This window comes from Corylus avellana, chromosome ca7, assembly GCF_901000735.1.
Source record: "Corylus avellana chromosome ca7, CavTom2PMs-1.0".
NCBI lineage: Eukaryota > Viridiplantae > Streptophyta > Magnoliopsida > Fagales > Betulaceae > Corylus > Corylus avellana.
Genome location: NC_081547.1, coordinates 22,561,059 through 22,576,755, shown reverse-complemented (window position 1 = coordinate 22,576,755; position 15,697 = coordinate 22,561,059). Strand labels below are relative to the sequence as shown.

General features: G+C 38.6%; 1 protein-coding gene across 1 annotated transcript; it reads right to left on the bottom strand.

Moving 5' to 3' along the window:
• Nucleotides 1-215: 215 nt before the first annotated feature.
• On the bottom strand, nucleotides 216-8,629 carry LOC132186437 (nuclear pore complex protein NUP96). The gene is made up of 6 exons (XM_059600414.1): nucleotides 8,502-8,629; nucleotides 5,212-7,817; nucleotides 4,749-4,872; nucleotides 3,210-3,358; nucleotides 2,435-2,532; nucleotides 216-1,496 (listed from the first exon to the last, which is right to left on the bottom strand). Exons 1-6 carry the CDS (start codon nucleotides 8,530-8,532, stop codon nucleotides 1,304-1,306), a joined length of 3,201 nt encoding a protein of 1,066 aa, XP_059456397.1. The 5' UTR covers nucleotides 8,533-8,629; the 3' UTR covers nucleotides 216-1,303.
• Nucleotides 8,630-15,697: the final 7,068 nt, after the last annotated feature.

Sequence of the window (15,697 nt, the reverse complement as noted above, 5' to 3'; positions counted from 1 at the left end):
TAGCTTAAAATAGCATTTCGATAACTTAACGTTTGCCAAAATAGTGAAGGATTTAGATCGAGATTTTTAAGAATTGCAGGATCTTTGCAATTTTCTCAATCTTAACCGGTTGGAAACAACAAATGTGAATAATAAATGAAAAAGAAGTTATTTTTAGATAATTCAATCACACAATCAACTGTTTTGGTATGTTTGAAGGTGACCACAAGCTACTGGCTGATCATTCCATAACAAATAAAAAATGACCGAACCACCCAAAACACATGCTTTTGGGAGTGATCGACCACTTTTAAAGATGGTTAAAGTACCTTCCCAAAATGAAGGAATAAATGGACCATACCTAAAGTTATTGGGGTGGTCCGACCACCTCATCCTGCGTTAGGAGTGGTTGGTCATTGCTCCTCATAGCAAGTTTCCAACCACCCTTTGTGAATAACTTACCACCCTTTTGGCCTTGCAACTTTTCTTGCTTTATTTTCTTTCATATGACTCACTCTGAATCTTTCTATGCAAATTGCTGCCCTGCCTTTACCTCTTCTTGCTTTTTTCTTCTTCTTTCTTTATGATGATATGACTCATTCTAAATCTTTCGATGCAAATTGCTGGCCCTTGCAATTCTTAGGAATTACAGAGTTTCAATCCAGATGATTAGATCATCTAGACGCATATCCTGACTAGGCAAATTAATTAAATCATCTTTGAAATGACCTGAGTATTTTCATTACAGGACAGAACAGAACAAAAGAACAAAAGAACAAAACATTAGAGCAACCAAATATTGAGGTAAATAGCCAAAAATATACTCCAATCGCCATCACCATACTAAGAAACCTCAACAGGCATGGCCACTGCGTTTTCATGAACGATGTTGCTGCCATCATTGCAAGGGCTGAAAGCTACACTGTTCATGCTCCTTTACAAGTTGTTGAATGCCTTCCGTAATCCTATGCAGTTCCAATTTTTGCTTCTATTTGTATCACGAATCTCTGAATTCCTTTGTGACTGACCAGAACTCATGCCATACCTTCAAGACAGCTGCCATTGTTTTTCTCACTTTCAATTGCAAGTTGTATTACATTCAAACAAAACACTTACAATCCTAAAATCTAAAGACATTCTGGAAGATTCATAATTGTTGGGTTTTTTTCACCAAGATAATTGCAGAATATCTCATTAAGTTATTTTGATCATTTTCAAGTGAATATTCGAGAAATCATCTTTTCATACAGAACCACAACAAAAGACTCAACTTCACATCACACAACGACCATGAGTATTGGATACGGCATCAAAGGTGTACAAACTATGTAGCCACCTCTGAAAGAAAGCACGTGAAAACAGACACTGCACCCTGCAGATAACTTGAGCGAAGGTCTTCAGGAATAGGAGCACTAAAAACAGTGTCAAAGCAGCTTAGCTGACCATCACAGGTTGAGCCTTCAATGTCAGAAAGAAGCAAACCACATATCTCCTCAGCCATTTTTGAATAAGCTACTCTGCAAACACGGTAGTAAACAGCATTTAAATTCAAGTTGGAATATAAATACAAACCCTGTAAAGAACACAATTTTTCTCATGGAATTTTCTGAGTAATTGAGTAATGATGGATGGATGAGAATTGAAGGAAATTGTATTGATGGAAATTTGGGAAAAACAGATTGGGTTGTTATGAGGACAACCTAGCCTCCAGGAAAAGAAAACACCAACCGATCAAGGTTCTGGACAACCCCTACAATTACGTGCGCATACTAATAGGCTGCAGTCATTCTAACAACTAACATGGGTCATAGCCCATTATTCATCTCAGCCCATTTACAACACACACAATCCAATTACAAAATGCACACCTACTAAACACACCAGCTATTATTTTTGACATGTCCACACAAAAGGGGAGAATGATTCGAACTAGTGACCTCTGCTTCATGAGACGTGGTCCCAGCCGATTGAGCTACATTTTGGAGACCACACCAGCTATTATTAGACCCATTACAAACAACAAAAAACAAGAACTAAATGAAAAGGACTATGCTTGTTCAAAATTGTTTTTGTTGCAAACACGACTCCAAATAAATTTAAAATTTCGTTTCTTCCACATTTGAGGAAAATTGGTGCCCTCAGGCACCACACACTCACATTCTGAAATATGAATCTCTTCTAACTATTTTTTTCTCTTAATTCTTTTATGCTTGTCTTATGAAAGCACATTAATGTGAATTCTTTTCAAATTTTGATGATAGGATGGCATATTAAAATTAGGTACTTGCCCAAATATGAAACATATGTGGCTTCAATTATGAGGTAGTTCAATGCAAAGGAGTGGTACAACAAAATAATACCAGAGGCCACAGAAAGTGTCTCACAAAAAGAAAAAGGTGTCTACATGCATGTTATCATGGTTGCAGAAACTGCGCCAAGGGATTGATATTCATACCTTGCATCAACTTGAAATCTGCCACCCAAAACTGCCAAAGACTCATTTAACCGGCCAAGAAACTCTCTACAAATAGCATTTTTGCTCTCAAAAGAATCCTGAAAAAGAACATTAGAGAAAGAAAGACAAATTATTTATTTTATTTTATTTTTTTGTAAGTGAAAGACAAGTTATTATTACAATGCATTTGAGTACATTCCATAAATTTGGGCAAATAGTTTAAGCATTCAATCTCCTTTGTCTGAATCCATACACCATAAAAGCCACCAAAGATCAATGCAATCATCATTGACCATATCCTTTTTATCATAACAAGCTTTCAGCTACTCCTTTTTCACTCTGCTAGCCTACTAGCAGCCAGATCAGTGCCACGGCTGTTTTGTGCTTTAGGATAATGTTAATGCTAGCCCAACAAGGGGAAGAGCAACTAAGTGAACGAACACCTGGTCCAATAATACAAGTCATGTGTCCCAAAAAATCACCACGCATTCATGACAATGCCTACATAGTACACATGCATTAATATCCTTTTTTTTCTTCGACCCAAAAGCCTAGAAAGGCCCATTCATCAGTCTAGGCATGGAATGAGTTCAAAAACACAGTTCAAGCTCCAAACCAATTTACAATTGTATAACCACCCAATTGAAGCAAGTAAGCTTTGATCTCTTAATCTAGTTCAGTTGGGCAGTTGCTGCTTTACACGTAGAGAGTAATGCAGAGAACAAGATACACTATTAAAATCAACAATCTCAATATTTAGGATAAGCTTTCATACCAGTTCACTCATAGTATTGTTATCTTCCTGCAATGAAGATCTCAATAGATAGAATGAAATATAAATTCCAGCTCCCAATTCCCAATTTTCAATTTCAGACTTATGGTCCTCCATAGAAGTAGCAAGCCTCCATATCTCCGAGTGTTTGGCTGCAACAAAGGGAAAACAGTTCAAACAGTGGCCTTAACTGAAGCACATGGAGTCCAGAACACAAGCTCACTCATTCCCTCTACTAGTGGAGGAGTAAGAAATATTAACAAAACTCGGCAATTATATCAATCAGAGATACAATATCTAAAGACAGGAACCTTTCCACATGACTTTGCTAGATCTAGAACAATCCAATATTACTCAAAACCAGATATCTTTTTTCTATTGACAAATAGAAATACTAGTGCCTGCATGAGAATGGAGAAACTATTAACCACTAGTGTCCTGAATATATACTTGTGGTTTTCTTAGTAGAAGACCAAGCTTGTGATTCAAGAATACTTCTGAATTTATTCCACATGAAAAATGGAACCAGACATACTATGAACCATATGAACATCAGGTTGTATCTAATAACAAGATTTGGAACTGAATTCAAATACCTAGATATTCTAGAAATTAAATAAGACTAAATTAAAGCAAAATTCATGTCTTGCCCCTTGCATCAAATATTCTAGGAATTCCTTGCAATGACAGTCAACAAGGCATTTAAAGACACAAATTCTCAGATGACCTTCTAAACTAAGCTTCTCATTCCACATTTTTAAACCTCTTTGTTAAACCTCGAGAATGAAAGTTTGCCAACAGTATCACTAAATGGAATACGTAATGATAGATCACAAAAGCATAAGATACTTATGTAAGCTAAAATGGAACTTTACATAGATGAATATCTTATATGATATTCAAAGGCATATCATAATATAATGATCAGAATCTTCTCATTCCTCAAAGAATAATTCAAAAGTAAACCTATATAACTTTAAAGCCACAAAATGGTGCACCTCAGGTTTGACACATCCATACACATTGCAAAAAGGCCATGCCAAGTAACTTTTGGATGCGCTCTAAATCTAATTATGTGAAGGTTAAACCCCTCCGATTATATAGCCAGTATCCCTACTGGTATGGGCGCACGCGCGTATCCACATCCATTTCCAATAGAAGATTCTCCGGAGCTTTAAGAGATAGAGATACTATAGGTATGGACGAGGAGACAGCGCGGGTAGGAGCATTCCCAGCATTGGAATCAGTCCCAGTACTAGTATCCATCCCCCGACCCCACACCATCACTATCACCAACAGAAGCAAAGTCATTTCTTTTGCTTTTTGATAAGTAAAACATCATCTTCAATTTAGCTATACAAGTTCTAGTATTGCTTAATTCTGCAAAAAACTGTATGGCTATCACAAAGGAATTCTCCAAATGATTGATTGATTGCCTTTAGAGATTCCTAGCAACTGGTAAAGATTTTTTTTAAAATTTTATTTTATGAAATTCATATAGTACACAAGAATCACTTAGTTAAGCAATAGATGAGATTTTACCTGCTAAGAACAATTTATGAGCAACCGACGTTATGAAAATAGTATGAGCTTTTTGCCAATGTGCACATTGAAGAAAGTGTTCAAGTGCCTTTGAGAAATCCCCACAGTAACTAAAGTAAACTGCCTGCATTGGTCAGGAATAATATAATTCAATCATAGATACTCAACAAAAGAATCAGAAAATCTCTTTAATATCTGACACTACTCCAGTGGAATTAACTACAATCTTATTCATGTAGAAGATCAGGACAAAATAATCTTTCACAAAAACTTCACCAGAAATTGAAATTTAATAGTAGTCTTAAACACCGCCACCAGCTAGACTGGAGTTTCAAAGCTAGGTGCAAGAAGCTCACCAAGCAATGTCGGACCATGCATAATAATCACACTAAACCAAAGAAAGGGCATCATGAAAGGGTTTGAGATATGTAAAGTCAACCAAATTCAAGAAACAATGACATACCATAGCCTCATGAAGCCACGCAACTGGAACGCCCAAGTTCTCAATAAACTGGCTTTGTGATTCTTCCGAACTCCACAATTCGCAGTACTGGAACAAGATTTCCCGAATGAGATTCACATGCAGATATGGAAAATCTTCACGGTAGGGCATATGAAGGATCACATAGATGGCCCAATGACATTTCCCCAGACACAACAGCTGCGAGACAAGTCCCATGTCCAGAACATGAAGATCATTAGAAGTTATAGCACCAATTGCTTCCAACACTGCACGCTGATGCCAGATCATATGGTAATCAAGTGGATCGTTTGTTGAACATAAGGCAGTGAACATTGTCTTCAAATCGCCAAACTCTCCCTCTTCACTGGCATGAAGAAGCATAAGATAATATGAGAAGTCAAAACGTTCCTCTGTACCCCATTTAATAACCTCGTCTACTGGTCCTTCATCAATGTACACTGGAACAGGATATGGAGCCTTTCCATCATCAACAAGATGTTGATATGCATGGAAAACAACAGGCAATGAAGTGTTAGGTGGTAGTTGATACCACATCAATAACCCTAGAAACCTCTTCCAATCAACATTCACATCATGCAAAGCACCATGAATATTACCAGAAAGCAATTCATAAAGTCTTAACCGGTCCTTCTCAATGAAACTGAAATCCAGCCTATTGATTCTCCAAAGATCAAGCTGCCGCAAAACATCAGCACGGTTAACCATGGAACCACCAGCCTGACTTAATAAACAGGCCAATCTCACATCTCCTTTAGAAGCTGCCAGCTCCACAGCTGCATCAAGCTGCCGCCCAGTCAAGAGTAAGAATACATGTTCTAGATAATTGGACTCATTCAAGGAGCTTATTGTATCTTGTACATGAGGGCAAACAGTCTCTTGCAACCATAAGCTGAACTCTGCCCTTCGAATAAGAGGTAGTGCTTCTAGGTCAACATCTGAAGAAGCTTCCTTCATATCCTGCATCATGTCTTCCTCATTATCAGCACCCAAGGACTTCGACTTTGAACTATTTGCCCGATTGGAAAAAAGAACTTTTATCAATTCCCAGACCATTACTTGATGAGACAAAACCACACGAGTAGAGGAAGCTAGCCCGGGAACATCCAACCTCCTCTCCAGAATATCTCCGTATTTCCTACAAATCTCTGGAAGCATTAGGCGATCTGAGACAAGTTTTTGAAGCCTCAGTTTGAAGGAACCAACTTCAACTACTTTTGTTTCATGATTTATCTCATTGTGGAGATTTAATGGAGAATCAAAAGCAAACCCAATAAGTTCCTCTCTGACTTTGTTATTTTCGTCTCTAACCACTTTATCAATAGCAACCTTCTCTAAATTGATAACAGATGATAACACCCTTTGAGAATCGTTACTACCTACAGGTGTACCAGTGTGAACAAGGATCCCATTTGGGCCCCACCCTACTCGAAATGACCTACCCATGAACAAACCTGCATCCACTATGTTGCGAGAATGGCTTCCAGTTACTGGTGTTTCTTGCTTGAGGTCCAGTTTAAAACCTGAACCTTCAGGTTTTATTGGCTTCAATGACATACCCTTATTTTGTGGGACCATCAGAATAGCTCCAGGAGAGTTTGAGTCAAAACTACCATGGTTGTACTCAAGCAATGCTAAAGGGGTTTTTCGAGCAACTGGTGGACTAGATCGATGGCTCATCCTCTGAGCAGAGTGTAAAGGTCTTATGTATTCTTTACCAAAAGATGGCTTCTGACATGTCAGTATTTCCTTAAAATCTTCCGCCTCCTCTTCCTCGTCAGGAAACATCAACATTTTCATTTCTCTCATTCTTACTGGGTCAAGCCCAAGATGAGCTGGAAGAGAGTGAGAGAGCAACACACCATTAGGGCCCACGTGTTCTTCATCAATATCAGGAATCTCACCGCCATTCACCCCCACAGGATTCTGAGCTGCAGTCGCATCATCCATTACAATATCTTCTTCATCATCGTCACTCAATCCAAATCTGCTGAAATGTTGAACCAAGAATTTCCATTCACCATTTGCTGGGTCAAATGAAATGAAGTGAGCCCCTTGTTTCTCTGCACTCATTCTTAATTTATCCCCAACCATCTCCAGTTTCCCCTCTTCGAAACCTAGTGATCTTACTCGAAGGACCAAAGTCACCTCAGCAGCCTTGTTAAGTCCCTGCCCAACCACAGGCTTGGCATTTTCATTTTCATACACAACTACCTCGTGCCTATGGAACTTCACAATGTCATCTAAATCTAACTGTCTAATGTCAGTCTCCCCAAGATATTTGACTGATCCATAACCAACCCTTCCAATCGTGAAATCCAAAACTCGGCTACAATAACCAGGGTCTGCAAGTTCCCGGGCAGCCAACTCCTTCAAACAGGGTTTCGTATAATAATCAGCTGATCTTAAATTAGGTAATATAACTTCAATGTCTCTCAAAACCTCACATGACTGAAAATCGGTCTTTTGAGGGATCCTTCTTTTCTTGTACTGAGATACAACTTCTGAACTAGTTCCCACATCAAAGTCCATACCACATGAAGTACTAAATGAGATGTTTCTCGTACCACGAAGTTCACTGGAACTCCCTAATAACATAAAATACTATATTAGTTCATTGATAACACGTATTACACTACTTCTCATACAAATAGTAATAAATCGTAATTTTAAGGCAACCAAATCGAACGACCAGAATTTCTCTAATTGAAATCATTTTGACAATCCAAACTCTTTTACCTCCACTTGGGGAAAAAAGCCAAATAAAAGTTGTCTTTTATCATTCAAAAGCCACCTTCAACCGCATTGAATAATTAACCCTAAATTCAACATGACACACATAAGCAAGCAACAAGCCCTAGAAATTAACAAACCCTATAGAACCTAGATCTGCGTATATCTGACCTGAAAATGACAGTCCCTGAACCTCCGTTTGATTACCAAGAAAAATTGAGGAACGCAAAAGGAATGAAACTCTCAATGTTATGCTTTTACTTTGTTTTTCTTGTTTCTACATCATCTCGGCAACCAAACAGAGAACAGAGAGAGTGAAAAGCGGAAAAACAAAGAAAACAAACGTAGACTTGCGTAGTTAGCTAGTCGTTTTATGTTCTCAGGTCTCAACTAATAAGAAGGTTAAAATTCTAGGCAGTTATTTTCTTTTCTTTCTTTCTTTCTTTCTTTATTTATTTTTTCTCTTTTCCCGCATTTTCTGAGCAATCAAACACAATCAATGAAAACTTGAAGGTGGCGATGAGAGACTTAGGACTTACCAGAAACCGGGAGCAGAGCAGGAGACGCCATGGTCGCCGAAGAAGGAGTGACTGGGTTTTGCTAGGCCTAGTTCTCCGGCACTTCCAGTCTGGTGAGGCTACAACTGTGGTGACTTGTAGGAGGGAAAGGGCTCCAATGCTTCATAGACATATTAAATGTGATTATAGACAAATAGGATAAAGTGTTCTTTTTTCTTTCTTTTTTTTTTTCTAAATTATAATCTAATAAATTGACATTTATCATGAGAAATTATGCATTTTTAATAGAATATATAAAATCATATGTTCTAAAAATATATATTGATTTAGTTAAAAAAAATTAAAAATTTTGTTTTTTTTTTTTAAAAGAATAAATATAAAATTAGTCAATGTGGTTAGCCTAAATTACAAATCATTCCATTTAGTATAAAAAATAATTTAGAGGTCCTGGACGTAAGCTAAAATAACAATTTCGCCATTGCAGTTAAATTCCATAAATTGTTAGTGTGTCACGTCAACACCAATAATATGATGACACATGATACTCTTAATAAAAAAATTTAAATATATTAAAAATATAAATATATAAAACTAAAAAACTTAAAAACTGAAAAATTAATTAATTTTTTTTTAAAAAAAAAAATAGAGGGGGTCACCAATAATATGATGACAAGTGGAATTTAACTGCGGGTACTAAATTGTTATTTTAGCCTACTTCGAGGACCTCTAAATTATTTTTTATACCACAGAGAGCGATTTGTAATTTAGGTCAATCACATTGACTAATTTTATATTTATCAATTTTTTAAATTAATTTTTTTTAAAAAAATAAAAAATAAAAAATTATTTTTAACTTATTTTTCAACTTTATTGAAATATTTTTATCTTATTGAGAAATTTATAAAAATATTTTTATCTTTTTGTTAACTTGAGGACATTGATAAAATTATAATAGAGGTTTTATTCTTATTAGTCAATCATAATCGTGGGACATAGTGCTCTAATACAATGATCTCCATAAGACATTCAGGGGAGCTATGCAGCAATAGCTTATCCATCTCCTTCGTCCTTGCCATTCTAGCTAACACATGAGCAACTTGGTTGAACTTCCTACATACATGAGCCATAGGCCAATGTGGGATCTCCTTAAGCTCTGAACGAATATCCTCCACCAAATGACCTGTACGACTCCAATCCTCCTTTATGGAATTCACTGCATCAACAATAGACTTTGCGTCTCCTTCCAAGCAAACCTGCAGAAGACCCAGTTCACGTGCTATCCGAATAGCCATAAGAGTAGCCATGGCCTCAGCAGCTGCGGGTTCAGCTCCACCTGGCCTTGTAACGCTCCTAGCAGCAACTATATGTCATAGATGATCTCGAATGACAACATCCAGTCTCATACTGTCACTATGTTTTCCAAGAGCTGCATCCCAATTCACCTTGTGCCAACCCATAAAAGGAGCCCCCACTTTCCCGGTGAAGAAGGTCCCACCAACACCCCCAGTGGTTTTGGTTCTCCTTGCGCTTGTTGGAACTCCCTCATCGCTTCAGCTGCACTGACTACAATGGCCGAAGGGTGTGAGAACACACCTTCATGGATTAAAGCATTCCTCTGTAACCAGATTCTGCGAGCAAGGATCACAAAATTATGGAACTCCTCCAAAGAACATTTGCTTAGCATCCCTTCCGCAACTCTTAAAAAATCAGGCTCCTCAAAATGGCTATTCTGGAAAATTAAACAAGCTCCGCTCCATACATCTTGTGCCGAGAGACAATTTCAAAGAAAATGAAAAATTGTTTCATCCTCCCTTCCACATACTAGGTAGCTTCAGTCTCTAATGATCTGCCTTCTAGCAAGGTTGTCCCGTGTGGGTAAGATATTCTGGCAAGCCCTTCAAAAGAAAACCTTCTCTGTATTCGGGATATTCAAACTCCAAATAATCTTCCACACTTCACTATTATACTTTCGAGAAGAATACTCTGCCACCTGCGAATTTTCCCAATCTTTTTGGATATGGTATGCACTCTTGACAGAGAAGAGGCCTTCTGTTGTTCCCCTTCATACAAGTCAGTCATTTTGATATGTACTACTAATGGGAATGGATCTTATTAGGTTTAGCTCTTCCACCGAAAACAGTTGAGCCAACAAAGACTGCTTCCAACCATACCCACTTTCATCAAAGAGCTGACTCACAGTAGCATTCGGATCCAAAACACTTGGTGAGGACTGCACCCGAAAAGTTGATGGTTGGGGGAACCATTTATCCTTCCATATTCTTACTTTTTTCCCATTTCCAATCCTCCACACCAACCCTTCCTTGATTAATTCACAAGCGCTTTGGATGCTTCTCCAAGCGAACGACAGTTTGTTCCGAAGAGTGGTGTTAAGAATCGATCAGTCCAAATGGTACTTATTCTTCATAATCTGCAATTAAACTGTCCGGTATAGTCCACATTCGCCAAACTTGTTTCGCCAAAAGAGTTTTATTGAAACAAATTAAATCACGAAGGCCCATTCCTCCATGAACTTTAGCCCTCCCCATCTTGCTCCAACTTATCTAAGGGATCCGTCGATCGTTCTCCTTGTGACCCCACCAAAATCGTTGCATAAGCGAGTTTATTTCTGATGACAGTGTCTTCAGAAGTAAAAATACACAAATACAATAGGATGAAATAGCTTGGATGACTGCTTTCAGTAAGATTTCTTTTCCAGCTTGGGATAGAAACCGTAATTTCCAATCCTGTAGCCTTTTCCTTACCCTCTCCACAATACTCCTAAAGGCTTTCATTCGGGATCGTCCCACTAGAGCGGGCAAACCCAAATATTGATCATATTTGTTTGTGGCTGGAATACCTACAAACTCCAAAATAGTCTCCTTCACAACTATGGGGGTATTGTTGCTGAAAAAAATAGTTGTCTTGAAGCTATTCAATTTCTGCCCCGAATCTCCCTCATAGGAATGAAGAATCGCCGATAGGTTACTCCATTGTGCAAGAGTAGCTCTGCAAAAAATATAAATTATCATCTGCAAAAGGATATGACTAATAATGGGGCCTCGTTTGGAAGTGGGGACCCCCGACAATAGCCCTTCCCTATTTGCTTGATTTACAATAAAACTCAGAGCCTCTGCACAAATGAGAAAAAGATAGGGTGAAATAAGGTCTCCCTGCCTGATACCCCTAGTAGGGACAATATATCCACAAGGGTCTCCATTAAAAATAACCGAGTACTTGACTAAAGAGACACACATCATGACTAATTTAATCCACCCATCCTGAAACCCCATTTTCTGCATCACCGCCTCCAAAAACCTCAACTCAACCCTATCATAGGTCTTGCTCATATCTAGCTTAATAGCCATATAACCATTTTTTTCCCTTCATCCTTGTATGCATCGTATGAAGAGTTTCATACGCTGCCAGTAAATTATACGTTATCAATCTCCCCGGAATAAAGGAGCTCTGTATAGGGGAAATAATATGTGGGATGATCTTTTTCAGTCTATTAACTAGAATTTTGGAAATAATTTTATCTAAGACATTGTAAAGTCTAATGGGGTGAAATTCCGTTACACACTCCAGGTTTTTATTTTTTGGGGTAAGAGCAATGTGGGTCATATTCAAATTAGGAGGCATAATTTCAGAATTAAAAATATCAATGATACCTCTACACACCTCCGTGCCCATGACTGCCCAATTTTGCTGGAAAAAATACGCATTCAATTCGTCCGGGCTTGGAGTTTTGAGAGGTGCCATTTGGTGCAATGCGACACTGACTTCTTCCTCTATAAAAGCCATCACCAACTTTTCATTCATCCTTGTTGTGACTACAGGCTCAATATATTGCAAGCATGGACCCATCTCTTCTTCTCGGGTAGCAGTAAACAGCCCTTCAAAATATTTCACAAAAACCAAACCCACTTCATCCGGAGACTCCCACCACTCCCCCTCTCATCTTTAATTTTTTCAATCCTTTTTTTTTTTTCGTCTTGGAATTGGCACAAGCATGAAAATATTTAGTGTTTCTATCCCATGCTTGAGCCACTCCGCTTTGGCTCTTTGACACCACGAAAGATCCTTCTTCTCTAGTTGGGTTTGGATATTATTTTTGTGCTTATTAATCACATCGCCATCTACTGCACTCTCACGGCCTTGCAGCTCCGCCACGTTCTCCTGCATTGACTTGATGTTAACCTGTTGTGGGCCGTGCATTTTCTCCTTCCATAGGCTAATCCCACGCATGCATGCATTTATTTTTGTTTCCAGACGTGCCCAACCCCCGACTTGCAGCAAAGGTTTTTCCCAAGCCGTAGCAATTACTTCCTGGCAACCTTGCTCCTTTGCCCATCCAGCTTCATACCGAAACTGCTTCTTTCTTCTACCTCTTCAAAAAAAAAAAAATTTGAGTCTTAAAAATAAAGGAGCATGATCCAATGAGGCTGCCGCTTCCACTGTTACTACTGCCACCAGAAATAAATTCCGCCATTCTTGATTTGCCACACCTCTATCAAGTCTCTCTTTAATGAATTTCATACCTTCTCTACAATTGCTCCATGTGAATTTGGAACCCCTATAACCAAGATCATTCAATTTGTAATCCTCCAAGTTTTGATGGAATGCTTGCATTTGACAGTGGTGCCTAACATTGCCTCCCCATTTTTCCGTACCATTAATAACTTCATTGAAGTCGCCAATACACAACCACGGGTGAGGTTCAAAAAGGGACAAATGTTTGAGGAGTGCCCATGCTTCATGCCGCCTTGGAGCCTCCGGATGTCCATAAAAACCCATAAACTTTCATTGTTCATTATTACTACCTTGCATGACGGAGTTGATATGACGATGACTATAATTTTGGATTTCCACCATCACATCCTCCCCCGATAAAAGCCCCAAACCACCACTCCACCCTAAGTAATCCGCCACAAATATACTTGAAAATCCTAATTTATGGCGAATATTTTCCATTTTTTTCCGACGCATTTTGGTTTCTATAAGAAAAACCATAGCGGGTTTTCTCCTTCACCATCTGGCAAAGGTCCTAAACTGTTCAGAAATTTCCATGCCTCCGGCAGTTCCAACTGAGAATGATCATTGCGGTCGGCGGGGTTGAATTTTAGCCTCCGCCAATCCCGAACCATTAACCATTTTAGTACTTATCGCTATCATACGACCCTTTGAATTTTTCACCTTCCCTTCATTCCCTCCATCCCTTAGTTTTTTCCCATCACTCACTCCCTCTCCCTGTCCAGCTGCCCATGTTCAGTCCCCACAGTAGCACTTTTAGTGTGACTAGTTTGGGCCTCTTGAAATGTTTTTGCAAGGTCGGTTAATTTTGGTCCTATATACGCTCCTCCAGGACTAGGACTTTTGTCATCACACCCACCTAAGCCCTCAATACGTTTTGGGCTCCATCAGCGCCTCCCTTTCCCCTTGGCCTATTCCCCAAAGGGGACACCTGGCTCCAATCATTCCCTACAGTTGGCAGGATTTTTTCATTCATCTGATTTTGCGTATATCCCACCCCATCCACTCGATCTTTCCAGCTGGGCATTGTTTTGAATTTGTCTGTTACTCCATTATTCTCCATAAATTTATTTCCTTTATCAACATTCGACGCAGCATGGGAATTACCTGCTCCTCCTTCTTGATTTGCTCCGCAAGATCCTCCCTCGTTGTTTTTGGAAGGTGAGTAAATACTTTCCTAAAATTCCTCATCTGTTCCCCTCCCTCCCCCATCGCCTGCTTCGATCCTCCTCTGATCATCTCCCCACCTTGTTCCGCCTATCCTGTGAAGTTTGTGTCCGTCCAACCCATTATTTTCCACTTAGTCGTGATAAAAGAACCTACTGCGGCACTGCCCACCCCACTAAGCCACCGACACCGACACTGCCACCTCCCTTTCCGCCGTTGAGCGCTGCCGGTTGCCACCACCGGTAAGTTCTTAGATTTGTTGTCTTTTTCTCTCTACTTTCTCTAACTCTCTGTTTCTGTCTCTCTCTGTCTCCATATGGTTTCCACGGGCCGGGCAAGGATTTCTTGAAATACTTTGTGCCAGAGCAAATCTAATATGCTTTTGAAAAATTGGAAAGGTATTAAAGATGGTAGTTACCAAAACATAAGAAGAGCAGATTTTGGCAAAATAAATACTGGGAGTGCCAACCAGAATCCTGGGTAGGGGGAGATTTAAAAAAAATGAAGAAAACTTGTTCTTTGGAGAGATTTAAAACTTGGTGAAATATACATTGGAAGTGTGATGAAGAGATAGTTTGCTGTAGAGGTTGTTGTTTGGGTTAAGTGTTTACTTTTTTTTATTGGAGGTTACAAAATAACTAGTTTATGCCAAATCTTTATAGAAGTTATTCTCTATTTTAATAATTTGGAGAGACAGTCGTCAATTTGATGATAGTTTAAGAAATGTAGTTAGACTTTACCAAAAAGAAAAAGTCAGATCAGGTTAGGTAGGTTGTATTCAAATTGATATAACGGATCGAGTTAACCCAAATCTAAACCTGAACCCGACACACTAACCCGTTTAGCCGGCTCTTTAAACCCATCCACTAACATCAAAGACAAAATATAATAAATTCTTGGAAAAAATATAAATTGGTTCCCTAAACTACTAGTCATTTGTAATTTTGTCTCATAATGTTCAAAATGTAATAAAGTAGCCCCCAAACTACCAGCCAGTTACAATTTAGCCACTCTGTTAGTCAACACCATCAAAATGGATGGAAAATGCAAAACGACGTCGTTTTGTTGAGGTTAAGTTACTAAAATGCTCATTTTGAAAAAAAAAAATAAATTTTTTTGTTTGTTTTATTTTCCCATTTCTTTATTAATTTCTTCAGGTATGTCCCACAAAAATCATACCAGCAAATCCTCATTCACACAAATCCTCTCCACTAAATCAAACCAGCAAAAATCACACCACTAAATCATCTTTCATACAAGCAAATCAAAACAGCTATCAACTTGAGAAATTTGGGGTAGGGTTAGAGAAGTTTGGATCAACTACTACATGAGAGGAGTTTGGACAAATCGCAGTCAAATTTTGCAAAAGAAGACGAATCCCCATTGCTAAAGAAACCCACCATGAAAATCACAGTATGATGATGGGTTCTGCATTTGGGTTTAGATATGAAAATGAGGCGATATGTGAACCCCCCAATTCAGAAGAAGATGAAAGCGACCATGAAAATCACAAGGACAAA

Excerpts from the sequence above, each read along its gene's own strand:
- LOC132186437 (XM_059600414.1), bottom strand. The coding sequence starts at position 8,532 with ATGGCGTCTCCTGCTCTGCTCCCGGTTTCTG. Across the intron at positions 4,873-5,211 it reads CGTGGCTTCATGAGGCTATG|GCAGTTTACTTTAGTTACTG; the intron begins GTATGTCATTGT and ends TGACCAATGCAG. Across the intron at positions 1,497-2,434 it reads AGATTTCAAGTTGATGCAAG|AGTAGCTTATTCAAAAATGG; the intron begins GTATGAATATCA and ends CCGTGTTTGCAG.